This window comes from Alnus glutinosa, chromosome 10 (assembly GCF_958979055.1).
Source record: "Alnus glutinosa chromosome 10, dhAlnGlut1.1, whole genome shotgun sequence".
NCBI lineage: Eukaryota > Viridiplantae > Streptophyta > Magnoliopsida > Fagales > Betulaceae > Alnus > Alnus glutinosa.
This window is the reverse complement of record NC_084895.1, coordinates 751,295-778,377: the sequence shown is the minus strand read 5'-3', so window position 1 is coordinate 778,377 and position 27,083 is coordinate 751,295. Positions and strand designations below refer to the sequence as shown.

Below are 27,083 nucleotides of genomic sequence, written 5' to 3'. Positions count from 1 at the left end.
AATAAATATTAGATTACCTTAAATTTAGGGATTTGATTAGGATTATATTTCATCTGTAAACTCTATAAATAGAGCATTTTGTATTGTAAACTCATCAATCAATAAGAGCATAATGTAGCCTTATCTTGTGGACGTAGATTAAAGACCGAACCACGTAAAATTCCTTATGTTTTTATTTTATTATTCTACTTTAATTTTCTTTATATTATATTTTCTTTCAATTTCATCGTTCATTCTTTATTATGTGCATAATTATATTTTAGTAATTTGTATACAGCAATCCTCCTATTCTGCCCCCTGAGTTTTTTGAAAAAAATATTGAAACTATCATTCAAATGTTCGAAGGTATATGAGTCGAGGGATTCAAATAAATAAATAAATAAATAAATATATATATATATATATATATTAAATGGGGTCATTTGCTTAATTTGGTTCAAATTTGATAAAATCCAATAACAAAAAAATCAAGGTTTTCTAAAAATATAAAGAAATAATTGACTCTAACTTCCATAGACAAAGTCTAACAAAAGAATAGGAATAATTACATTTTCTCCCATCAGCTATTGGACACTGTCAATATGCCACCACGAATTGACATATTGACCAAAAGAGAGCATAGAACTACCATTTTCATACCGTTACCCCCATTTCGTTAGGGAATCTCATTAAATCGGATGGAATATACATTTTTTAAATGTTAAATTTTGTTTAAAGACAAAAATGCCCATAAAAAGTAATTTAATAAAAAATATTAAACCTAATATATATATATATGTATATATATAAAAGAAAGAAAGAAAAAAAAAAAAAAAAAAAAAAAAGGAAAAAAAATAAAAGAAAAGAAATGGGGTGGTCGCTACTTGCCATCGAGGGGGGTGGCCTGCGAGCCACCCTGAATGGGGTGGCTCGCAGGCCACGCCCTCCCCTAAGGGGGTGGCTACCGCCAACAGTCACACCCTCTCTTTTCCCTTTTTTTTTTTTGTTCTTTTTTTTTTAAATGTTTAATTTGCATTATATGTAAATTTGAAACTTGAGTTAAGGTATTTGAGTCTTTTTATGAATTTGATTGACGAAATTGTGATTTTTGTATGTAAATGGCAGTTCAATGCTCTTTTTTGATTGAAGTATCAGTTTAAGGTGACATATTAACAATGACCGATAGTTGATGATAAACATATAATTACCTCGAAATATTGGTCATCTGATCCTGTCGAATCAAATGAATTTATCACAAAGAATACTCTAACCAAATGAGCTGATGCATTCAGATTCACCAATAACTTTTTATTTTAATTATTTTTCCTGCTGTTTCCTTGGTTCCTTTTCGTTTGAATCTTATTCTCACTTTAAAATAAATAAATAAAAAATAGAAAACCCTTCTTAGAATCATCGTATGGACCCAAATTGAATTTAAAATACGTATGATATAGGAGTAATTCTAAACGTCATACCCATGTCCCTCTTGTGTCTCTCTAAAAATGATGTGGCTTTTAAAATCACCATGTGATCAAAATTCAATTTTGATCAATCACAAGCTCAATGGTGATTTTAAAAGCCACCTCATTTTTAGAGGGACACAAGAGGGACATGGGTATGACATGTAGCATTACTCATGATATAGTAGATCATTCTTCTTCTTCTTCTTCTTCTTCTTCTTCTTTTATTTATTTATTTATTTATTTTTATTGCTTCAGAATTAAACGCAAAAAGGCCTAAGTGAAAATTTTGTTATTAATCATGGCTTCCCTTACTAAATGTATGTTTTTAGTTGTGTGGTAGATTAATAGAACACTTGAACAATCTGAAAACACCCGTCCTCACTTAATTGGTGGAAAAGTATACATTTATAGACTAATTACAATTATAAGATAACGATTTACAGCATTACAAATACATTCAAAAACAAGTTTGTTCTTATCTCTAATTCTCTTGATTCTCAAACTTATATTTTGTATCATCTATTGATGAAAATTGAGTTGTGTTTTTTTTTTTTTTTTTTTTTAAATGTTTTTTAAATAGTATTTGTGTTGGAAAGTGTCAACAGAGAATAGGAAGTTATGGTGGTACTAATTAGTTGGTACAATGCTTATACAATATAGAAGAAGTGTAAGTCTAGATAAGTTGTTTTTATGATCTCTCTTGATTAATGTCATTGTGGCTGAGTATGGGTCCCCTTTTGATCTATGTCATTTTTTTTATTGTGTCTTTCAATGTTTTAATTCTTTATTTTTCTCCCTCCCCGTGTGACCTGTAGTATAATACCAGTGCCCCTGGTGGCGGATCAATTTAGAGGAAGTAGAGGCCACGCCCCTTGCAGAATTAAAAAAAAAAAAAAAAAAAAAAAATCATTCTTAAGATTCAAGAGCTACATAGTAACATATATGTTTGGCTTTTCAAAATGGCCCCCACATATTTCATTGAAATGTTGAAACAAAGGGTAAAAACAGTTTTCTAACTAATGGCCACTTCTTTTCTTTTTTAATTAATAATATAAAACAAAAAATCAAACTTTTTATCTTCAAAAACATAATGATTTCCTCCCCCCCCCCCCTTGTTGTTGCCTTGGAGGCTCACTACAAAGAAAAATGGTATTTATAGGCGTTTTTTAAACACCACTAATTGTAAAAAAAATTATGGGAACTTTTTTCTTGGCATTTTCATTGCGCATACAATACTTGTGTCGGAAAGTTAATTTTCTTGGCATAAAGTGAAACACCTAGATATTTTTTAAAGTCCTAAAAGACCTACAAGTTGCATTTTTTTTTTCTTCGAAGATTTTGTTTCTCTAAAAGACCGTAAGATGCAATTTTAAATACTTTGGTATTTCCGTTTCTTTTTAAGTTTATACTAGTGCCAACATGCTATGGTGTTGATATATCAATTTTGACACATATTTATGAACATTTATAGATATACTTTTTGTTAAACACATATTATGTGATAAAATACTTCATTCCTCTTCTAAATTGTGTTTGTCATATTTTTAATTTAACCTCAGCCCCCCACAGTAATAATTCTTTTGCTCTACCACTAGGTGCCTCGGATATTGTTGTATAAATAATGAATCAATGCCACCTAAATATACAATTTTTCACCACCTTGCATATGTGGCAAGGTGGTCCCCCACTACTTTTTGAGTTTTTTTATTTTTTAAAAATAAATTAAAGTGGGGGATCAACTTGCCACATAGACAAGGTGGTAAAAAGTTGTATATTTAGGTGGTAGTGAATCATTGCTCATTGTTGTATACTGTCATGCACTGGCAGCCTGACTAAGTTCAGTCTCAAGTGGCCCATGCTACTAGCAAAGCCTTAATGGAGACCTATCCGTACCTGATGCACCCGCCACAAATAATCATTAGATCCAAATCCAAATATAAAAGTAAATTTCTTTGACCATATGGTCAAGCCCATATAATGGTAAGCTCGTGGTCGCTATCCTTGCTTGTTGGGTTCCAAACCTAAATAAACATCTGAATCGCCCATTAATCTCAATATCTAAGAATCATGTCATATGATGCAATTATTGTTAATTTATTGTAAATTATATATAAGCAAATATTCGTTTGGAACAATCATAAATGTATTATAAAATCAGTAGGCTCAAAACATATTACTTGAAGGAAAATGTTAGGCTTACACCCAATCCCCATTCCCCACACCCATTTACTTACACTCTGATGTGGCATCAGTGACATGGCATTATCACATTAGATTTTAACAAAATAAAAAATAAAAAATGGCACCACTATGTTGTTGAAGTGACATGATGAAGGAGAAAAGACATGGCAGACAAGCCTGGCTTGTCTTTTCTGAATTGGAAATAAATAAAATAAATAATAAAAAAAAACACGCTATTCTTCTCTCACTTTTTTTGTAATATCATTTTTTTTCTTCCTTATAAGTCAATAAACATCTTGTTCATGCCAACTTGATGAGTACAAAGCATTTAACCAAATCCCCCGACTCACAGATTCCACCATAGCAATTAACCAAATCATGCCTTGTGGGTTTCACTGGCCGAACTTTCATAGTGGCTTGGAGATGAGTTTGGTTTGGTTTTGGCTTGAGAGATACAGAGAATAGAGATGCAATTTATTTTTTATTTTTTTTATCTAGGGAGATTTGAATAAAAGATGTAGAGAATATAGAGATTTGAAAAAGATATGCAGAGTTTGGATTGGTTTTGGCTTGAGTTGCTATTTTTTTTTTTTTTTTTGATCTAGGGGATGTGAAAAGGATTTGAAGAGCTATGTTTGGTTTTGGCTTGAGATATAGAGAGAATAGAGGTGCTGAATTTTTTATCAGAAGAGATTTAAAAAGATATGCCCTATGTTGAGTTGGGTCACGCAAAGACGTCACTGACATATTGCACGTTAGAGTAAAAATAGTTTCGTAAGCATTTACTTACTTTGAGCGATTCTCCTCGCTATCAAACATCTCAATCTCCAAATTACTACAATACACACTCTAAAGTTCAACACTGTCACACTAGGAATCCTAATCTTGCACGTTAAAACTTAATTGCAAGATAAAAACTCTAATCATGCAAATTATAGCCTTCATCGAACGTTCAGTGTTGAGGTCAATCGTTCGGCCAGCAAAGGTCGGTCATTCGGTCAACAAGGAGCGAACGTTCGGTATAACAAGTGGAACGCTCAATGACTGCCATAATACATGAAATCCCCAAAACTACTTCTTAAACTCATTACCCAACTCAACCAAGACTCCTAATACCCATAAAAGGCGTAACAAATCATAATAACGTGATATAACACGAATAATATAAGCAAGTTCATAATTTTTTGAAAGTTTTGCATACCCATGCATGATTATTATAAAAATCATAATGCAATATGGTCATATGTTTTTAAACCTACATGATACTTGTTAAACAACAAAAATAATAGTTTAAAACCAAGAAAAACATGCTAATACATATTAAAACGGGGTTAAGGTTTAGGGGTTACTTCATCTCGAGGAAAAAAGCTCACTAAAGTCACATTTTTCTCTCTCTAAAACCTCTATCTCTCCTTCCTCTACGGTTGCTGGTGTGAAGAAATTACAAAAATTGCATTTTATGAGTATAATGATGGCTTAATATAGGCATTTGCATGCTTAAAGGCTGAGGTGGCTAAAATAAAATGTTACCGAACATGATCAAACGTTCAAGAGGAAACTCGAATGTTCCAAAATGAAGAAAATGCAAATTGTCAAAGGCTTTAAAGAAATTCTCTTTCTAGCATTTTGTTGGAAACACTTTATATATGGCCTTTAGCACGAATCTTCGATTTATAAATCATGATTGTTAAATAAATAAATGTATTTAATTTCGAGATATTGCAAAATGAGACTTAAGAGAGATGAATGAGAGAAGTGGGAAACGAAGGAAATTGGGAAGTGGTCGTGTGATTAAAGGAGGTGGGTTGAAGTGTAGGAGACAAACTTGCTTTATTTGAGAAAGTAAAAAATGAAAAATCAATAATGCCCCTCAAAATAAGGAAAACTCTCTCCTGTTAACTGTCCAACAAATGTAAAGTTTTCTTTTCTTTTCACCAAGGTGATCATTTGCATGAAGGGATTTGTGTTGCCAAAACCATTGAATTAAAGAGTTATTCTTAATTAAGCATGATTGAAGGTAGGTAATGCACTTAATTAATGAAAAGTTATGCTACACTAAAAATCATAAGGTTGTATTACCTATTGTTCTTTATGCCATATGATATGAATCAAACATTGAATTATGAAATAAATTGTTTGTCATAATCTCTTTTAAGTGGGCTTTGATCCAATATTTATTAAGCTTACTAGGTTCATTGACATCGGTTTACTTATCTAAGCCCAAGACCTTGGGCTTAACTCTTACTGAACTTATACCAAATACGAGGGTGTTACATAGTACCTATATAAAGATATGATAGATTTACAACTCCTGTACAAATCCAACAACTTTTTTTCAAACTAACAATTGGATCTGCTTTCTACATATGAGTCATACATATTCAATGGTTTTTTTTTTTTTTTTTTAAAAAAAAGTTGTTAAAATTGTACCGAATGTATCATATCTTGCCTATATAATATACAAGAAGTGAAAGTCTAGTAAGTTATTTTCATTATCTCTCTTGATTAATGATTATAGCTAAGCATGAATCAATTTTCTTTTTTGAAGCATAAAGCTCTGCAAAATCATAACCACATGCTATGAGGTTACAAAATTATAGATACAAACAAACAAAATTCTTACAATAAAATACTATCTATGACTTTCATTTTCCGCTAACCCATGTACAAAAACTAGTTAAAAAACAAATCTGTTCCGAGCAGAGTAGATCTAAGACAAGAGTGGCTAAATATCCTAGAAAAAATTATTTAAACTGGCCGTGAGAAATAACCATTCACACCGAATTATCCATGTTGTAAGAGATAACCCCTCACACTGAACTATCCAGGCCGTGAGGGATAACTCTTCACACCTGACAAACCTTTATGTCATAGATCGTCCATAAGGACAAATCTATGGAGAAAAAAACTTTTATTCAAAAACCAACAAACAACAGTAACGGCCATGGTGGAGATGAACGACACAACATGGAGGTAGATGAACGACTGCATAGCGGAGAGAAAATTGCTAATCTGGTCGGAGAACACGTGTAAACAAAAGAAAAAATCGGAATGGGAGGAGAATGGTAGAAGCGAGGAGTATAAAGGGAAATGGAGAAGAGGACTGCTCCCTCCTCATCTCATATTTGTTTTCTGAGAGTTTTTTCTCTAGAGTCCGCTGAGGGAGAGAATGGCAAACGGGACAACATGAATCAACTTTTGGTCTATCTCATTCTCTTATTGTGCTTTTGAATGTTTTAATTCTTTCACTTTCTCCTTTCACTCTTCCACCCATATCGAACTTCTTGTTTGGCAAATAACGTTTTGAGTTGTACGGTAAATATAGAACACTTTAATTGATTGGAAATATTTGTCATAACTTAATTAATCGAAATGTATACTTTTATAGATTAATTACGATTTTCAACATTATAAATACATTAAAAATTAGGTTTGTTCTTATCTATACTTCTCTTGATTCTTAAACACATATGTTGCATTATATATTGCTGAAAATTGAGTTGTATCTAGACTTAAACTGTTGGTTGTGGTTTGTTGAAGTAGTTAAGTTTCCTTAAACTCAAGTTGTGTTGTAATATATATTTATGTGTTGTAATTTATGTCTAGTAAGTTGTGTTAGTGCTAAACATGTGTTTTGAATTATTTGTTAAGTAGTGTTTGTGTTGAAAATTGTCAAATGGAAAATTCGATTTTTTTTGTTGGACAAATAATGTTTTGCGTTGTGTCGTAGATTAATAGAATACTTGAACTGTTTTAAAATATTTGTCCTCACTTAATTGATGGAAAAGTATATATTTATAGACTAATTACAAATACATTAAAAAACAAGTTGGTTCTTATCTCTACTTCTCTTGATTCTCAAACATATTTGTTGTATTATCTATTGCTGTAGAATGAGTTGTGTCTTGACTTGAATTGTTGGTTGTGGTTTGTTGAAGTAATTATATCCCTCTCAAACTCTAGTTGTGTGTTGTAATATATATTTGTATTGTTGTAGTTTATGTCTAGTAAGTTGTGTTAGTGTTGAACTTGTGTTTTGAGTATTTTTTAAGAGAAATGATCCTTACACTCATTTCTCACAACAGTCCCACAACAAGCTGACGTGGCTGGTAATATTTTATTATTTTTTTTGTTTTGTTTTTGTAAAAAAGTAATAAAATATTACCAGCCACGTCAGCTTGTTGTAGGGCTGTTGTGAGAAATGAGTGTAGATATTATTTCTCATTTTTTAAGTAGTATTCGTGTAAGATAAATAATTGTTGTACAACTTTTATACAACATGACAGAATGAGATTTAACCACCCACATAAATTTCCTTCAAACTGGATTAAATGAATTTTCTTTAATCGAGTCATAAAACTATTATGTGTCTCTTAATATGTGAGAAATACGTAATTTTTTAATTAGAATGCAAGATCACATGAATTTTTAATAAAACCATTTAAAAAGCATGTGAGAAATAAACACATGATATTTTTATAGATCGGATAATTCCTCTTATATTTATGTCATTCCCCTTTTAAGGTAAAAAGTAAAAAATAAAATAAAATAAAATAAAAAGTACACATACCCTACTCCAATCAAACTAACACATAATTTGTAATATCTCATTAAACTAAGATTTTATCAATATCCTCCCAAACTACTAAAAATTTGCAATGTACCCCAAATGACAAAAATATCATTAATAAAAAATAAAAAATAAAATTCAACAAATTATATAAAAAAAAAAAAAAACATTTTTATTTTAAAAAAAAGAGGCTTGAAGGGAGGGTGGGATGACCTTGGACAAATGGAGGTGGCCAAACCAATTTATGGCCACCCCCCATTTGGCTAAGCCATCTCCATCTTCTACAATTTTATTTTATTTATTTATTTTTATCAGGGTATTTTTATCTTATTAACAAAATTTTAGATTATTTTTGTCTTTTTGCTGGATAAAAGGGGTAGATTGTAAATTTTTAATAGTTTGGAAAATATTACAAATTTGAGGGTTTGGTAGTGTACTTATTTATTTATTTGTGGACAAATTTTTTTTACAAACCAGTTTGTAATAAATTTCATACAACTCACATAAGATTGACATGTGTCCCTTCACATGCTATTAATGTGTTTCTCACATACTTTTTTAATAGCATTAATAAAAAAATATGTATTTCTCACATGTTTAAAAGACACATGTCAATCTTATATTTGAGTTTTATGAAATTTCCTATACTGTCCTTTATATATAGAAAAATGACAATCCAGCCGTGACCCGACCCATTTGAAGGATAAAAATGAATGGGCGATAACCATTTTCCTCCTGTGTTTGTCTGTCTCCCCCCTCTCTCTCTTGTGCCGTGAGCTGTTGAGTCCCGACTGATCACTCATCACATAGAGAGAGAGAGAGAGAGAGGGAGAGACGGAGAGAGAGAGAGATGCTGGAAAACCCCACACAAACCCTACCAACATCAGATGCACCCACCAAGCGCTATGCTCCTCCCAATCAAAGGTTTCTATCAATCTATGTACTATTACTAACCTTAATCAGGGTTTTTTTTTTTTTAATAATGTAAATGTGTAAAAATGTTTCATTGCAGGAATCGCAATAATCTCCACCGGCGCAAGTCCACAGGTCTCACTTTTTCTCTTCTTTTTCATATTCCCAATTTATGGCTTCTTCTTCTTCTTTTTAGATATATAGTATATAAGGATAATCTTATGAATTGGTTCGTTCATTGGGGTTTGGGAACCACAAATTTTGCAACTTCACAATTAGATATAATACCCATGATTGTTATTATTTTCGGGGATCAGGATCCTCTACAATTTCTAAGTTATTCTATCATGCAACTTGGAAATTGGTTCGTTCGTTGGGGTTTGGGAACCACGAATTATTCAACTTCACGACTATATAATACTGCCCATGATTAAAATTATTTTCTGGGACTATGATGCTCTACAATTCTTAAGGTATTATCGCATAAAGTTCTTTAAATCTCAACTTTTGTTTTCAATTTACCATATTTACCAATCCAGTATTTATAGCTTTAGTAGTTCCATATTTTATTGCAGTTTAACAGTGATAAATGCCAATGTGACAAAATCGCAACAATTTAATTTGAAAATAATAGTCGGGATTTGAAGAATTATGCATGGTAGAATACCCTGTTTTTCCCACGGTCAGCCTTCAAGGCATCTGACTCTTATCAAGAACTGTGAGGGGAAAAGAATATTTCAATAGGGATGTAGTATGCAAGATGAGAGAATTTGGAGTTCTGAAAGTGGATGATTAGTAAATTTCTCCCATTTGTTTCTAAATTTTCTGAGTTCTAGTAGTTTTGTTCTTCGTTTCTATCCTATTGGGGATTTTCTTGTATACTTCACGTGAACTAGGGCTGCACCCCTCTGCACTTTAAAGGAATTTGAATTACTTATAAAAAAAAAGGTAATTTTCTCCTTTTTTAGTTTTGATCAGTTTTGTTTTCTTCAAAAAGCTCAACACTTTGAAAGAGGAGATAAAAGCTTGATGTTTTAACTGAGGATAATTTGGAGCTTAGATGTTTCTCAAATAGAGCAATGCTGATATAGGGAAGATTTGAAACTTAATAGACATTGAACCACAAGTGGATATTGCACGCTGATGGGATTTTTTTTTTTTTCCTTTTATTTATTAATTTTTATTGGTAAGTGTCGCATGTACCTGGTTGGTTTTGTATACACAACCTTGCCTTTCACCTTGTTCTTACAAGGAGAGGAGGTGCATTCCAGCTAGAGGTCATTGGAATTAGAGCCAAAGCTGTAGGAATCAGAGCATAGATCCATCCTAAAGAGATCTATTATAGATCTAGAGATTGGGTAGATCTGAAATTAAACAGAAAGAAGACAGAGGAGGTCTGCCACCAAAAACTGGAGCAGAATCTTTTGTTTCAGCTCTGAAACCTAAGGGATATAAGGATCTCTAAGTCAGGTGTAAGAAACAAGGTTAGAATTCCAAAATGTGTGGGTAAAGTATTATATAGGCTGTATTTAGAGGTTAAGCTACGCAAGGGAAGATCCTCACCTTGGACAATCTCAGAAAGAAGGGTGTTATTGTGATTGATAGATGTTGTATGTGCAAATTGAATGGGGAGTCGGTGGACCACCTTCTTCTTCATTGCGAGGTTGCTTGTGCTCTATGGAACGCCATTTTTAGTCGTTTCAGTTTGTCTTGGGTTATGCCCCTTCGGGTGGTAGATTTATTCGCTTGCTGGTGGACGGGTGGTCGCCTGCGTAGTGCGGTCGTGTGGAAGATGGTCCCTTGTTGCCTTTTGTGGTGCTTGTGGAGGGAACGCAATGAGAGACAGTTCGAGGACAAAGAAAGAACTATTGAGGAACTCATTTCCTTCTTTTTTTTTAATTCTTTGTACTCTTGGTCGGCTGCGTACCTCGCACCTTTAATGTTTAGTTTTAATGATTTCCTTGTTTTGTTTTCTTCTTCCTCTTGATGCCTTTCTTGTATACTTCTTGTGTACTTGATTGCGCTTTGCGCTCATTAATGATATTTCTCTTACTTATCAAAAAAATTTAGAGGTTAAAATACTGGTTTAGCGTTTGAATGCTGCAGAAAGAAGTAAAAAGACAGAAAAAGAAGACTTAAGATCCTAGCATCATTCTAGGGTCTCTAAGCATCAATACCACAAGGAATATAAGGATGTTTGAGGCCGATGTAAGGGACAAGTTTAGGATGCTAAGATATGTGGTTAAAGTATTATATATGTTGATTTTAGAAACTGGAATACTGGTTTAGAGCTTGAATGCAGCAGGTAAACATAAAAAACACGGAGAAAAGAAAAGAAAAAAAATCCTAGTATCTTACTAGTGTCCCTAAGCATCATACCTAGGGCATGACACCCATAATAGAGATGAGTTACACATCGGGAAAAGCCACTGGTTGCTTATATTCAGTATGTTTAGTACTTTATATTCATATAAGACAAGAGCTTGGTGACCAAGTAAACTTGTTGGCCAAGGGAACTTGATAGGCAGGCCAAGCTAAGACTTTGACCTATCAAGACCCACTAAAATGAACAAGAGTTGTAACTAAATCCCCTAAGCAAAAATGTAGAGTCAAGTAAGGAAAAGGAAACCTAACAAGAATATAACAATTTTGACCACACACACACACCAAGTTACAGATTACTAAGATACCTCTAAACATAAGAATTTGAATTTCTTGCAAATCCAAGGTTTGAACTGTTTTTTTTTTTTTTTTAATTATTATTATTATTTTATTATTACTATTATCTTCTGTTCTTCATTGTATGCACTATGAGGGGCTGGCTTCCACCAATATCTTGTTGGAAAGTCACCATCTTATCATAAAGATAGTCTTGAAGAATTTTCTCTTTAAGAAGAATCTTGAAGTCCTCGTACGTGATTCTAGGCATGTAGGATCTCCCAAGATGCGGAAACATTGTTTTGAAACTCAGAGCTCTGACACCAAACCGACGCCAAGTGGTTTAGAGCTTATATGCATCCTAAGGAGAGCTATTTATAGTAATAAAAAATACTCAAGACAGAAGGTTTGAAACAGAAACTGGAGCAGGATCTTCTGCTTGAACTCCAAAACTCTAGGAAAATAAGCATCTTTGAGGCAGAATCAATAGACAATGTTAGGATGAGACAAGTGAATAAAATTAGGTTTTGGGTTGTATTTGGAGGCTGGAATACTGTTTAAGCTAGAATACAGCATTGGAAGATAGAGGAAAACCAATAAGCTCTAGCTTAAATAGCACTTCCTTCCCCCATAAGAACAGGTGGAAAGGGTGGTTGTGGGTTCAAGACTGGTTGGTGTGTGTAAATTGTCAATCAAATAAGGAAAAGCGAACTGGACAAAAAGAAAGAAAGATACCAAACGATCGTAACATCTTACTAAGATTCTTGAGCATCATACCTAGGTTCCTTGATAGAAAGATGCATCCCACTTCAGGCAAGGCAATCTGGAGCGGGTGCAGAAAGATGCATTACACTTGTGTGTGTGTGTGTGTGTGTGTGTGTGCAAGCATGCATGTGCTAGTTGCATTCAATTTGGCATGGGAGTGAGTATCTGTGTGTGTGGATGGACACATATTTGTGGCATTCAACCTGAATTATGACCTTAGATGTATAGGTGGTTGTGCATTCTACAGAATTAGAAAAATCAAAACAAAGATGCCACGAAAACACTTACTTTTGGCATTAAATCTGTACTCAGTAGTACATTCTACATAATAGGATAACTCAGAACAATGCCAATGAAACTGAACACATTTGTGCCATTCGATTTGGGTTTGTATTATAAATAGACCAGGCAGTGGTACATTCTTTCTAATTTGAAAACTCAAAACAAAGACGCGAATAGATTCCATAACTTTGCAAATATTTCTTTTGTAGACTTTCTAAATTTATTACCTATTCCTCCCTTTTAGGGGCGCTCTTGTATACTTCCCATGTATTAGGGTTGCGCCCCTCTGCGCTTTATTGATGAATTTGAAATTACTTATATAAAAAAAAACTTTGCAAATATTTACTTCTTTTTGTGAAATGGACCATACCCTGCTCTGTTGGAATATTTATTTGCACTGTGTCCGGCAAGCCTAGCCATCAGGAATCACCTTAGTAGTATGCCTCCATTTTCTTGTCTGTCTCATTTTTATTACAAATACTTACTTCCACGAAAAAAGAAAGTTCATGTCAACTTTTTTGTGATACCATAGAATTGAGTTCATTCTTTCTAGGCTTGTTTGGTCTTCCCATGAAAATCAAGTAGATGCATCCAAATTTATGTAGGAGTTGAAGGTATGAATCTATCAACCAGAATTGAGGCAATGGAAAAAAAGGAGCCACTACAATTTTTTTTTTGGATAAGTAATAAGAGCCACTACAAAAGTTAATGACAGATTATTTGCTTGATTTTGTCATATTGATTCAAAACTTGTATTACACAAAATCCCGTAAAAAGAAAAATGAAACTTAATGAGACAGAAAAAATGCTCTTATCTCTCTGTTATCTTTTTTAGTTTATTTATTCTGATTAATTAATTTAGCTTGCTATAATTATTTTGTTGCTAAAAGTTTTGGTAAGAAAACTAGCTTCAGATGTAGGGATTTGGTGCAATGCTCTATCGGAACAATTGCAGTTTAGATATGCACTGAATTGATCTGAAACTTATATTTTGTTTTTGGTTGACCTCTCTTTGCTTCAAGAAGAAGTTGGAAAATTCATGCATGTAGCAGTTAAGCTGGCATCTCAATGAACTTATGTATGCACTTTTATTAATATAAACTGATAGATATCTTTTCGTCTATGTTAGGGGGGTGGGGGGGTTAAGAATTGGAACGTTTATTGCTGCATTCAGTTAGGAAGCTCAATTTGCACATCTGCTGACACAAACTTTATATGTTGATTTGATTTCATTAAACTTTGCAGATCGGTTTGATCGAGCAAACAATCTTTATGGGAATGATGTAGAGAAGAATCCAGGTGCTGCTTCTAGAAATGTGCCCATCATTGATCATGGGGATTCAGTGAGCAGCAATCTTCTTAATGAAAACCCGCGTTCAAGATTGATAGCTTTAGAGGGGTGTTGTACCAGTGAAGCTTTTCAACTCCTGAATGATCGTAAGTTCTTGCTAGAGCCTCTTTAAAAGGATTAGTTTATGTTTATTGGTTATTTATGTGTTCTCTTGTTCCATTCTTCCATCAACAATTAATATGGATCCTTCATTTTATCATCGCTCCTCATTGATCTTGCTTGTAGTGATGTGCTCCATCTCTCTCTCTCTCTCTCTCTCTCTAGGCGGCGCATCCCGCCACTTCTCAGTGCTGGTGTTTTGGTTCTCTCTATTTTTTAGCTTCTCTAGGTCTTGGTTGGTTTCATGGATATATGGGAAATTGTTTTCAACGTTGTTTGAGGACATTGTTGCAAGGTTTCTATCTCGTTGAGTCTGCTAGTGCTTCAAAGGCCCTTGGGGAGTATTTTTTTTTTTTTTGTTTTGGTAGAATCAAAATCCTTCGAATTCATTATCGAGCCAGGGAGTACTTCCTTCAGATTAAGTATAGTGTAACGAGGTACAATTACCTCCATTTTGGAAGAGATGGAGCTCTTTGGGTGCTCTCAACGGTCTACAGGCGGCTAGGCCAGAAACCAGTTAGAGATTCATGCGACAGTTCAGAGATGCTCAGAGTGCCATCTTGGGCTAGCGGTGTAGTATCCCGCATGGGAGGTATATGGAAATTGAAGAGTTCAACGACGGTAGGTGGATGGGATTTATTCTTATTTTGAAAGGCAAGAAGAAATAGGGTTGGCAAAACGTAGTCAGAGCTCATAAGGGGTCAAGAGACGCATGTAGGGGCTAGAAAAATTCTTGGGGGTTTCAAATGGGATTTGAATAGGAGGTTTCATATTTGTTCTCCGCTATTGAATCCGGTCGCAAGGGTATTAGAGGAACGTTGGGTTTCCTCAAAAGTGTCAGGGAGTGGGGTCAAAGATGTTAGGGAACTTCTTAATTTGAATGGCTCAGTGAACTATGACTCCAAGGAACCCACCTAAACCCCGCCCCTCTTCTAGGTATCGTGGCAAGGCTTCTAATCCAGTCGGAGGCAAAAATCTAGGGCGACTTGGTTAAAAGAAAGGGATCACAACACAGGGTTTTGTCACTACCTTGCCAACTCTCACCTGAGAAATAACTTTTTCTCTAGTCTTTGTATAGATGGTAAATCAGATGGTTTGGAGTTTTCCTTTTTAGACTCTACAAATGCGAATTGGTTGGAGAGACTGTTTCAAGAGGAGGAAGTTCTTCAGGTCTTTTTGAGCGTGCATGGTGACAAAGCGTTGTTTCCTAACAACTTCAATATTGCTTTCTTTTGGTCTTGTTGGGCTATAGTGAAGGATGATCTTTTGCGCGTCTTCCATAATTTTCATGAGCATGAGGTGCTACATTCATTGCTCTTATCCCTAAAAAGATTGGGTAGTTGGAATTTAAGGATTTCAGACCCATCAGCCTGGTGGGGAGTGTGTGTAAAATCTTGGCTAAAGTCCTTGCTATTAGAATGAAACAGGTGTTAGGATTGCTCATATTGAACAGTCATAATGCCTTCATTGGGGGGAGACAAATTCTAGATCCAATTCTTATAGCTAATGAGTGTTTGTACAACAGGTTGAAGTTGGGAATTCCTGGCATTATTTGCAAGTTGGACTTAGAAAAAGCCTTTGACTATGTCAATTGGAAGTTCCTCTATCTTCTGAGCATTTTCGTTTCGGTTCTAAATGGAGGAAATGAATGACTGCTTGTATCTTCACAGCCTGCTTCTCTATCTTGGTTAATGGTACTCCGCGTGGTTTCTTTGGTAGCTCTTAGGGCCTTCACCAAAGGTGATCCTCTCTCATGTCTCCTCTTTGTGACTGTCATGGAGGCTGTGAAAATAATGCTCTCTAGAGCTATGGTTGGAGGTTATTTATCAGGATTCCGAGTAGACATCCAAAACTCTGCCCCCTGAAAATATTGCACCTTATTTTTGCAGATGCTACATTTATTACATGCAATGTGGATCGTGATCAAATCAACAATTTGGGTCACATTCTCTTGTGTTTTGAGGCAATTTAAGGCTTGAAGATTAATCTTCAAAAATCTGTATTAGTCGTAGGGGAGGGGGTACCGCATCAGGAAGAGCTGGCCAACATTCTCAGTTGTAGTATTTCTTCTCTGCCCTTGACTTATTTGGGACATTGTAGCTGAGAAAATGGAAAGAAGATTGGCTAGTTGGAAGAAGATTTACTTGTTGTAGGGTTGTTGCCTTACTCCAATCAAGAGTACGCTATCCAACTTACCTACATACTTGTTACCTTTTCCTTTACCAACTGATATAGCTAAGAGGTTGGAGCGCCTTCAAAGGGACTTTCCTTGGGATGGTCTTGGCGGTGAGCCCTAATTTCATATGGTGAACTGGAAGAATATCTGCTCCTTAGTTCCTATAAGAGGGTTAGGAGTTAAAAACCTCATGCTATTCTAAAGATTTACTTGGTAAATGGCTTTGGAGATTCGTGTAAGAGGAGAATTCTCTTTGGAAACAAGTGATTGTTGAGAAGTACGGGGTCTAGAGTGGGGGTTGGTATTCAAAGGAGGCTCGAGGGCCTTACAGGGTATACTTTGGAGGAACATTAGGAATGGATGGGTGAATTTCTCCAAGTTTGTCTCCTTCAAGGTTGGAGACGGGTCCTGTATTCGTTTTTTTGGCATGATGTATGGTGCGGTGAAGCTTGCTCTCAAACCTTCATTTCCAAAACTTTATTCGATAGCTCGTGACAAAGAGTCCTTGGTGTTGGATTACTTGGGATCCTTCGGAACTTCTATTCATTGGAATCCGAGTTTCATCAAGGGAGAGTTGGAATCTCGACTCTTTCCTTAATTTGCTATACTCCTCGACAACCCATTTGGAGGAGGCAAATAGATTGTTGTGGACCTCAACCAATAATCACGGCTTTGAAGTGAAGAGCTATTATAACAAGTTACGAATTAGAGAGCCTTGTCCGTTCCCTGGGAAAAGTGTATGGAAGGATATGGCCTCACCCCGCATTGCGTTCTTTACATGGAAGGTAGCTTTGAGTAGAATACTCAGGATTGATAATCCTAGAAGGCAGGGTTTCACTCTTGTAAATTGGTGTGGCCTTTGCAAAAAGAATGAGGAGACCATTAATCAGTTACTCATCCATTCTGAGTACATTAGTGATCTTTGGTACTTGGTTCTCAACTTATTCAAAGTTTCATGGGCCATGCTTAACAACAACTAAGAGCTGCTACATTGTTGGAAAACTCAAGGGCGGGGACATCCCAAAGAGGCTATCTAGAAAGTTATTCATGGATTGGACTGTAGTATGGTGTTCTTAATGCGAAGCATTTGACTTATCAAATAAATAAATAAAAATGCGAAGCATTTGGATAGAAAGGAATCGGTGGTTGTTTGAGGACTATGAGTCCAATGTGCTTTGTTTCCGACCCACTTCGGCCTTAATCCGATCGCACATCTTTCTCCACACATACCCTAGAATCTTCTTCTGCTAACGATTGACGAGAATGCCCTTCTTCTTTTTCGCCTTCTTCATTGACCCAACGATCCCCTCTGAGTCAGCCTCCGCCCTCTTTAGTTTCTTCTCCAACTCAGAGCAATCCACCACCAATCTCAGATTCTCACCTCCATTCCTAAGTATACTTTTTTTTTTTTTTTGGTCTAGTGGTCACCTTACACTTTGAGATCTCTGTTGGATTGGATTGTAGTCTATGTTCATAATTTCTCATATGTGAATATTTTAGATCTTGTTAACTTTATAGATCTCAGATACCTTTAAGGTAGTCGTTTCTCTTGTATACTTCGTGTACAAAGGCTTGGCCTTTTTCTTTTTTTTAGTAAATTATTATCCATAAAAAAAAATCTTCCATCAACTTTATAACAGTGTAATCCACTGTAGTGTACCCAAACATAATAGTAAGTATTGACCTAGTCAACAAAAACCTTTGTCAATGATATGGTGCGTTATTGCAAATAAGCCGAGTCAAGTCGAGCTTTGTCTTGCTTAAGCTTGGCTTATTTAAGATATGAGCTCAAGCTTAAATCAAGTTTCTTTTGGGCTATACAAACCTAAGCTTGAGTTTGGTTTGAGATAAAATTGCCGCGCTCACAAGCAGCTTGGTGAGCCTGTCAACTTTTGAAAAATTGGCAATATGTGTGTATGCATGCATATCAAGCTTGTTTCAAGCCTTATTAATGAACCAGCTCAGGAGCTTTGTTTTGTAGCCTAAACAAGCTGAGCTTTGTCTGCTCAAAAGCTTGGCTTGTTCATCAAACAAGCCTTAGAATTGGGCTTGAACTTTTTTGTTTAACAAGTAAACAGTGAACAAGCTTTTATCAAGCCAAGTTTTGAGTTGCTCTTGAACGCTATACTCATTTATAATGCTGGTGGATTCACATAATGAGACTAGATACATGTACTAAACCCAATTTCTTACGTGAAGGCTGACTTTTGGTAATGATAGGTAGGGTAATTGTCATTCCTAATGAAATGAATCCACCCTTCCTAGTCATTAATCTGTGTTATGTTCTTTGCTTCTTTGGCAGATACGTACTTACATTTTCTTAAAAGCCCTTGGCTGCTTGATACAATAATTGGCATGGGAATTTTGCATGACACTTATTGTCAAAAGAGAAGCTGAAATTATTTTTCTCAGTGACTTGTTTGAGATTTGTAATGATTTGATATTGTGCGACCACTTGGATGTGATTTAATATTTTGTGATCTTACTTGTGAAAAAAAATATCGTGTGATCTCCATCATTCATGTATCTTCGGGTGCAGGTTGGGCTGCTGCAATGCATTGCTGCAATAATCCATCAATAGATTTATCTGGTGAGTGGTCATTTTCTTTTGCACTCAATCATAACATAACCTAGATTAAACTTGAGAAAACTTGAGTTTCTAGAAATTAGTTCATCATGTTATAGAGTTTAATGTAACATAGAAACAATATGATCAAGAGAACTAATTGACACTTTCTGATCATACTTTTTTCCACAAACAATTTCTTAACTGTCATTTCCTTTATTATTGTCTAACAAATACCTGAAAAAAAGGTTAAAAATGTAATCGAGTTATGAGATGTCATAAGATGACATCATCGTAATTATTTAGTCACTTTGTGGCATCATAATAATTATTTAATCGGTTTTCTCTCCACTTTCAATTTATTTTTTATTTTTTTCCTCTCCGTCATCATGTTATAGAGTTTAATGTAACAAAGAAACAATATGATCAAGAGAACTGATTGACACTTTCTGATCATACTTTTTTCCACAAACAATTTCTTAACTGTCATTTCCTTTATTATCGTCTAACAAAAACCTGAAAAAAGGTTAAAAATGTAATCGAGTTATGAGACGTCATAAGATGACATCATCGTAATTATTTAGTCACTTTGTGGCATCATAATAATTATTTAATCGGTTTTCTCTCCACTTTCAATTTATTTCTTTTTTTTTTCCTCTCCGTCCATATTTTCTCCCCTCTTTTTCAGGAGAGCCTCTGTGCAAACAGATAGGCGATATATCTATAGGGATAAGAGCAGTGCTCCATCTAGGCCTCACTCATTTTATCTATAATACTATAATAGTGCATCGTTTGTAGATCCACAGAACTAAATAGATCTATATACTATTAAATAGACACATATCAAAATTGTCTTGAATTAGCTCGAAGTAGTGTGCATAATTGTCTTAGATATTTTTACTTATATTTGCGTGGTTTATAGTGTTACACCTATTAGTGAAAAAAAAATTGTTTTCTGGTGAAAAGCAGCAGTTAGTTTTCCCTTTGCTATCTTCCATATAAGAGGGCCTTAATGTATCAAATAACCTAAATGCTTGCAAAATCCACTATTGCATGTGAAAATAGATAAGGTGCCATCAACCATTATGGGCTGCAGTCTTTATATATATCTATAACATCATCTTATTGGAAAGGATGAAATAAGAGCTATATCTTCAGTTAATGAATTTTAGTGTAGTCCAGCCAATTCATCAAAGTTTCAAAGCAAATTATGTTTATTCTTACCACATCATAACATTTTGGGGTGGGTGCTGTGAAACCATCTAGACAAATAAAGGTTGAGGTTGTGTGTTGGGGGATGCTGAAGATAGAGTTTGATCACTAATGTATGATGTTTAGGGTAAAAAGGATCAATAGGCAGGCTGTGGAAAGATTAGGGATAGGTAATTGAAGGTGGCCAAGGATGAAGAGATTTTGGATGCTTGAAGCTTACCTGCAGGCTGCAGAATTTAGGCCTAATTAATTGCGAGCTTTTAAGGAGGCTTGCATTTTGTTACCTCCCCTCACCAAATGTATGGTTTCAATTTCAACTGATGCAAGCCTTCCCTCACCAAATATATGGTTTCGATTTCTACTTTTGACTCTACTTAACTGATATGCACCGCCCATTTTCCAGCTGGTTTTGAGGCATGTTATTGTAACTTCTAAGTGGTTTCGTACTTATAAAAAAAAAAAAAAAAAAAAACTTCCAAGTGGAGTTAAAAAGTGATTAGGCCATATTATCTTCTTTTTTCTTTTCTTTTTTTTTTTTCTTTTTTTCTTTTCTTTTTTTGTAAGTAATGCATTTCATCATTAAAAGTGCAAAGGGGCGTCCCTAGTACACAAGAAGTATACATGAGAAAATCTCATTAATGAGAAAAAGAAGGAAAAAAAAATCCGCAAAATCTGAAAAGTTAGAAATTTGTGAGATATTATACGTCCATGTTCATGTATAAAGCGATTTGACCAAGATCTTCTTTATCTCTGCCACCGAAATCTCACGATCGTCAAAATACCTTGCATTCTGCTCTCTTCATATACACCACGTTAAGCACAAAGAGGACATCCTCCAAAGGTCTAAAACAGAACAAATTTCCAATTAACCTCTCCAACAATCCAACAACTCTTTCACCCTTCTAGGCATGACCCATTCTACTCCGAAAAGGCTAAAAATGAAGTCTATAATTCTCTTGCCACTTTACAATGGAGAACAAAATGATCTATAGATTCTATGCTTATTTTACACATGCTCACATATTATCTCTCTCCTATTTGGGATGGATATCATTTTGGAGCAGCCTTGTAATTGATAGGTGTAATTAGTAGTTTCTTGCTGTATTATGTGTTTGCATTTCTTGCTGTATTATGTGTTTGCATTCTCTCTCTCTCTCTCTCTCTCTCTCTCGTTTTTGGTTCTTCTGTCGTTTTTTGACCCCATCTATGTTGCTGGGTTCTTTGTTCCTCCTTAGTCATATTATTTTTGTGAGCCAAAAAGATGTGAGGGGGGAAAAATCAAAACAAAAAATTTAAGCATGTATTGGTATAACTATGATTGATTGCTTGCTTACCCTGTTGTGACTAAACTAGCTGGTTTATTTACATTTTTGGTGTTCTCATATTTCAGAGAGACCAGTTATGTACTCAGCAAGTGCTGCACCAGCGTGGGGTCAGGGTCAATTTACACCTCCTCAGGGAAGAGTAAGAAAATTCTCATTACTGTGTTTGTGCTTCTCCTTCAACTCTCTCTCTCTCTCTCTCTCTCTCTCTCTCTCACACATATTTGGTTGGTTCCCAGATGGACTTCTTGGGTGAACTTCGCCGTGCAGTGCGCAATGCAAATGCCAGCTTTGGCACCTGACACTCCATCAGAACTTACGAATGGTATGGACTGGATTCGTATAATGCTTTTGGAATTCGAATTCAGGGCCACCTTACGGCCAAAAAGAGAAAAGGGGACAGGACTACCTGTTACTTGTGTTCATCAAAACAAAATTTGTGAAACTTTGTTAGCAAATGGTGATTATGTGGGACAAAAAGCATGGTCCATGCATCTACACAATTCACAATCAAGCATGTGCTGCGTGTAAGGTGTATCGACCATGTAAGTATGGCTTATGTATGGATATAATGACTCAGATCTCTCTCTCTCTCTCTCTTTCTCTCTCCACACATATTATGTATGTATATTATTCTCACATGCACACATCTATATATATATATAAAGACTAGAAACTACACTTTTATTCTTACCATTATCATATTGTGCTGATGTGGCAGTGTCAATCAGTTATTATATAAATTCTTGTTAAAAAATAAAAAAATTATGAGGGATGATTGGCATTGCCACATCAACAGGGTGAGATAATGGTAAGATAAAAGTTTGATTTCTATCGTTATTCATATAAAATGTGTCCGGGCGAAGCAATGAAGGGTTAATGTAATTGGCCTATTGACCAAGCCTTTAGTGCTAAGTTGATAGGGAGTAGTGGTTTCTTTCCTCTAGGGTGAGTGTATGTTTATACGTGCAAGTATCTTTAAGGTTATGATGGGTTTTTTTATTTTTTTTTTATTTTTTTTTTTTATTATTATTTATTATCTGAACCACATCTTTTGCTCAGCCCAGGGTTTATTCTGTACACACCCTTGATTGGGCTAGTAGTGAAAGATTCTTGGGCACTTCAAAAGAAATATATATAAAAGGAAGGTGCAATAGTGCAAACAATAATTTGGACATGATGCATCTGGCATTAGGTTTTTTTTTTTTTTTTAAAAAAAAAAAATGAGAAAGATAATTTGTTCACTAAAACTAAAGAAAGTACTAATTTTTTAAACCAATATAAAGATGGTGAAGAAAGGCGACCAAGAAGTAACAATGGGTGTTGTTTTTTCAAAGAGAGAGAGAGAGAAGACTGAGTGTTGCCATTTGTAGCCGGGTGACATGTAGGCTTGTTTGTTACGTGGAATAGACCATTGAAATGGAATGACTATTCATATAAAATAACTATTTTTTTGTTTGATTGCAATACCATTCTTAGAAATAGTTATAGGAAAGGAACAATTATTCTTTTGAAAAATGAAAAATGAAAGGATACACAAGTTGGTTAATATATATAATGGTTCTCATAGTTGAGCAAATTTTCCTATCCTTCACTCAAGTAATTTGCTCATTCCATTATGCGAGCAAGAAGGCGGTCCATTTGGGTGTTGAATCCGAATATTATTCGAATTTACTGTGCGAATTACAAGGTTTGGCTTTTGAGATAAAATTTGAAATTTTTTGAAAAAGTTGAATAAAATATAATTTGTTTTTAAAAAAAGTTTAATATTATTTTGAATATTATTCAAAACAAACACACTTTATAGGCATTCAAGTCAGGAGTGTGCCTAAATGGCACATGAATTTAACTAATGAATCATTCGAACAGTAGGAGTCCATTTGAGTGTGCGATTTCAAAATGTGCGATTTAATAATAACTATTTAAAAATAGAATTTTCAAAAACATAGTTAAGCGTTTGGTAAAATTGCAATTTAACATTTAAAGTCGTGTTTTTAAAAAACGCGCTTCCAAATGATATATTTTTTGTGATCTGGTTTAAAATTACACTTTTAATTTACGGAATCGCCGTGCCAAACTCATTCTAAAGTCATTAAGCCACCAAGAACCAAAATGAAGCAAATCAAATTTCATGGTGTGATTAGATATCTGTGAACAATGTGTACCTTAATTAACAGGATGCTATATTATAGTCATTAAGCCAAGTGCAACACAGGCTGAATATCTTTCATCATTGTGTAATGAAAATGAAAATCTGTAAGAGGTTAATCTTTCCACACAGGACTGATTCCTTGAGCTGCCAAACGTTTTGCAACCCAATAGACAATGTGTTTGGAGGTAATTTTCTTCTCATCAATGAGAAAGGGCTCAACAGTGCTTGCTTCTGAGCCATAGGAGGACAGAGAAAACCCTTTTGGACCTGTGCATTTGCCCAAAGCAGAGAGTAAATGATTGTGGGTGTTTGTTTGTGCAATTGGGTAACAATTAGCATTGTTTCAGATAGATTGCCATAAGAAGTACCTGTGAGGACTCCATTTGGGAAGAAGGCCCAAAAGGAATGGGGAATGCCCTTCCTTAGAAAGGATCCTTCCAACTGTCAGATTTAATCAAACCTAATATGTCAGAATATTAATCAAATGATTAAACGATTATAGTCACTTTTTCCTATCAGCTTAAGCCTTTGAAATAAATGGTGATTTAACGTGGTATTATAACAGAAGTCATAAGTTTGAACACTGTCTCCGTAATTTACCTTCCATTTCAATTAAGTATTTCACTTGTTAAGTCTCATTTATTAAAGAAAGCTCGAGTCCCACAATAAACATGAACTTGGGCAATTCTGGCCAGGGGTTTAGATATTGAAAATTGAAATCATGTCCAGCTTTGGCAAAGTGCATTAGGTACAAGTGAAAAACTCACCCTGTTGTCTTGGAAAGATAGTTCAATTTCAGAGATATCATCTTGAGCTTCAAGTATTGGTTTCAGTGAAGGGATGACATCCTCCTCCATCATTTGAGGCAGTGGCTTCGTTGGAGCTTTTGCTGGAGGTTTGGCCTTTGCTGGAGCTTCTTTTGGGGCTGCCTTCACCTCCTTTGTTTCGGCTGCCACTAGTAAAAACATTTAAATTGTGTAACTTCACGAATTTTGCTTACCATTGTCACTTCTGCATGAATGTTCATTAAATAGATGCCAAAATCCAAAGCTCTGTTATAAGAATGCAGCAACTTACCTGTAGAAGTAGATGATTCTTGCACAGCAGAGCAGGAAATGATCATGTTTCTGTGAAAGGCCAATAATTTACATACCTTCTGCTGCAGAAGTCAAACAAATTTAAAAAATAAACTAATTAACCTCCATCTTGCTATCACAAAATATAGCAAAATATAAGGTGTTAGAAAAGAAGATGAAAAACCTTAATTCCTGTTTTGGAGTTTTAAGAACCACCATAAAAGGGACACATTCTGTAAGCAGAAGAATCTAATAACAAAATTAAGGTATTCTCCTACCCTAAACGGAGGCCGGCGTTTTCTCCTACCCTAAACGGAGCGCGGAACATCATGCTATATTATAGACAAATTTTACTGCATAAACAATCCCTATATTTATAGACAAATTGAAGTTGAAGCAACCTTTTAACAGTCTGGGATTGGACAAGGATGCATGAGTCCAAGGTAGCCTGTTAAACTCATATCTTTGAGATTATAGAAATCTTCACTTTGGCTCATCCCCTCCAGATTGACAAGCATACTTACTAAGCTAAGTTTGATGAAGGTTGTTATATTCTCAGGCCCAAAGTGAAGATCATTTAGGGAGATATCAGTTTAATTATCTTTTGCAGCATCTTCTTAACAATGAAATGCAGTATATTTTTAGATGCTTTTGCTAATCTTTATTCTACCATTTACCCTCCATCTAGTGATAAAGATAAAGAGATTGTCACAAATTAAATTTCAGCCAAAATATTTGTAATGGTAAGAAGCTTAAACCAGTAGTGATTATGAGAATCATGCCTTCATTGAAGGAAAGAATCCAAAGCTTAAGCAAAGATCAACTGGTCTGAAGACTTACAAAAATAGGGGGACTCAGTTGAAAAGAAAATAACAAATTATATGCCTCAATGTTGAACTAGCTAGACGATTTAATCAACTTTTAGATGCCCAAATGATGTTCTCCACACCCCAAAGAGTCTCTTATCAGCTTGATGAGGAGGTAAAAAGATTGCATGCAAATGGTCCAACACCATCTTCATGATTAAGCTAGAATAACCAAATTATTATAAGATGGAAAAAAAAAAAAAAAAAAAAAAATTGTTTGAAATAGTTGTGTAGACATGATTAAGAATAACCAAATTATTATTCTAAACTTGATAAATAAAACCCCAAAAAAAAGAAAAAAAAAAGTGTTATTGGAGATACATACCAAGGGGAGTATGGATAATGGGGTAGGCTTGGCATTTTGCGTGAGATATGAAGAAGAGGGAGAAGAAGAAGATGATGAAGACGATGATGGAAAGCTTGAAGCTCCAATTGCTACTCCTCTTCCTAGCATCATTGCCATTTCCATCTTCTTGGAGAGAAGAGAAATATATGATGCTTATTTTCACCGTATCTTTTTTTTTTCTTTCTTTGTATTTCTTTTCTATTTAATCACCAATTTTTTTCCCCCTACTTGTTTTTGAATATCTTTAATTATCTGAAAGGAGAGAGGAAATTGTTATAATGCTGAACATACAATGGAAGACAGAGAGAGCAATGAAAGAGAGTCATAGGAGGAAAGGCTTGTGATCCATATGGTGCTTGGGACAATATGTGCCACTGGTTTTTTTTTTTTTTTTTTTTTGTCTTCCTTTTATTTATGTAAATAAATATGAAAAATAATCTTTTTGTCTGTTTATATAATATTTTCGGGGGAATTTCAGCCATATATACATGCCACTGCTAATCTGACTCGTCAGTCAGGGTTTGTCTTTATCTGATGAAATTCATCAATTTTTAATTTTTAATTTTTTCTACTATTTTTTGTGCATTTCTGTGAACCAAGAAGTTGGAGACGACCCAAATTAAATTAAACGACTGATACGGGTCTCTCAGATTATTCTGAGCCTTTTGGACCAGAATCCTCTCCGGTTGCTTTTAATAGGAGAGGAGTCGTCCTTTCTATATAAGGGTAAAATTGTAATTTTATATAAAATTATAATTTTGCCCTTATGTATAAAGGACCGGCTCCTCTCCAATTACTTTCCTGATGCGAGCCTTTTGGAAATCTAACTGCCCAATGCCCATTCCTATGACATCAATGAATATTTTTAAGAGTAAGGTTATAAATCGTATTTTTGTTCTGAAAAATGTTATATAATGCATTCGCATCCCAATGAATTGATGTGACAGTGTCCATTCACTCTTGAATTTAATTTTTTTATTAATTTTTTTATTTTTTATGTTTTATAACAAGGGTCCATCAGCCCAATGGGACGAGGGTATAATATGTAGTATTTTTATTTTTTATTTTAAAAAAAGATTGATTCAAGAGCTGGTTGAGACTGTTATG

The 27,083-nt window shown here is 34.7% G+C and overlaps 2 protein-coding genes across 5 annotated transcripts; one reads left to right on the top strand and one right to left on the bottom strand.

The window, feature by feature from the left end:
• The first annotated feature begins 8,918 nt into the window (after nt 1-8,918).
• On the top strand, nt 8,919-22,132 carry LOC133880147 (uncharacterized). The gene is made up of 6 exons (XM_062319034.1): nt 8,919-9,117; nt 9,206-9,240; nt 14,056-14,247; nt 18,976-19,026; nt 21,605-21,678; nt 21,776-22,132. Exons 1-6 carry the CDS (start codon nt 9,044-9,046, stop codon nt 21,836-21,838), a joined length of 489 nt encoding a protein of 162 aa, XP_062175018.1. The 5' UTR covers nt 8,919-9,043; the 3' UTR covers nt 21,839-22,132.
• Nucleotides 22,133-23,649: 1,517 nt separating this feature from the next.
• LOC133880328 (uncharacterized) lies at nt 23,650-26,285 on the bottom strand. 4 transcript variants are annotated; one of them, XM_062319281.1, is made up of 5 exons: nt 25,956-26,285; nt 24,766-24,844; nt 24,456-24,637; nt 24,057-24,129; nt 23,650-23,955 (listed from the first exon to the last, which is right to left on the bottom strand). In XM_062319281.1, exons 1-5 carry the CDS (start codon nt 26,097-26,099, stop codon nt 23,801-23,803), a joined length of 633 nt encoding a protein of 210 aa, XP_062175265.1. In that variant the 5' UTR covers nt 26,100-26,285; the 3' UTR covers nt 23,650-23,800. The 4 variants fall into 4 exon arrangements, with proteins under 4 accessions (XP_062175265.1, XP_062175263.1, XP_062175262.1 ...); XM_062319279.1 differs by having other exon boundaries at nt 24,766-24,847; nt 25,956-26,284; XM_062319278.1 differs by having other exon boundaries at nt 24,456-24,643; nt 25,956-26,283.
• Nucleotides 26,286-27,083: the final 798 nt, after the last annotated feature.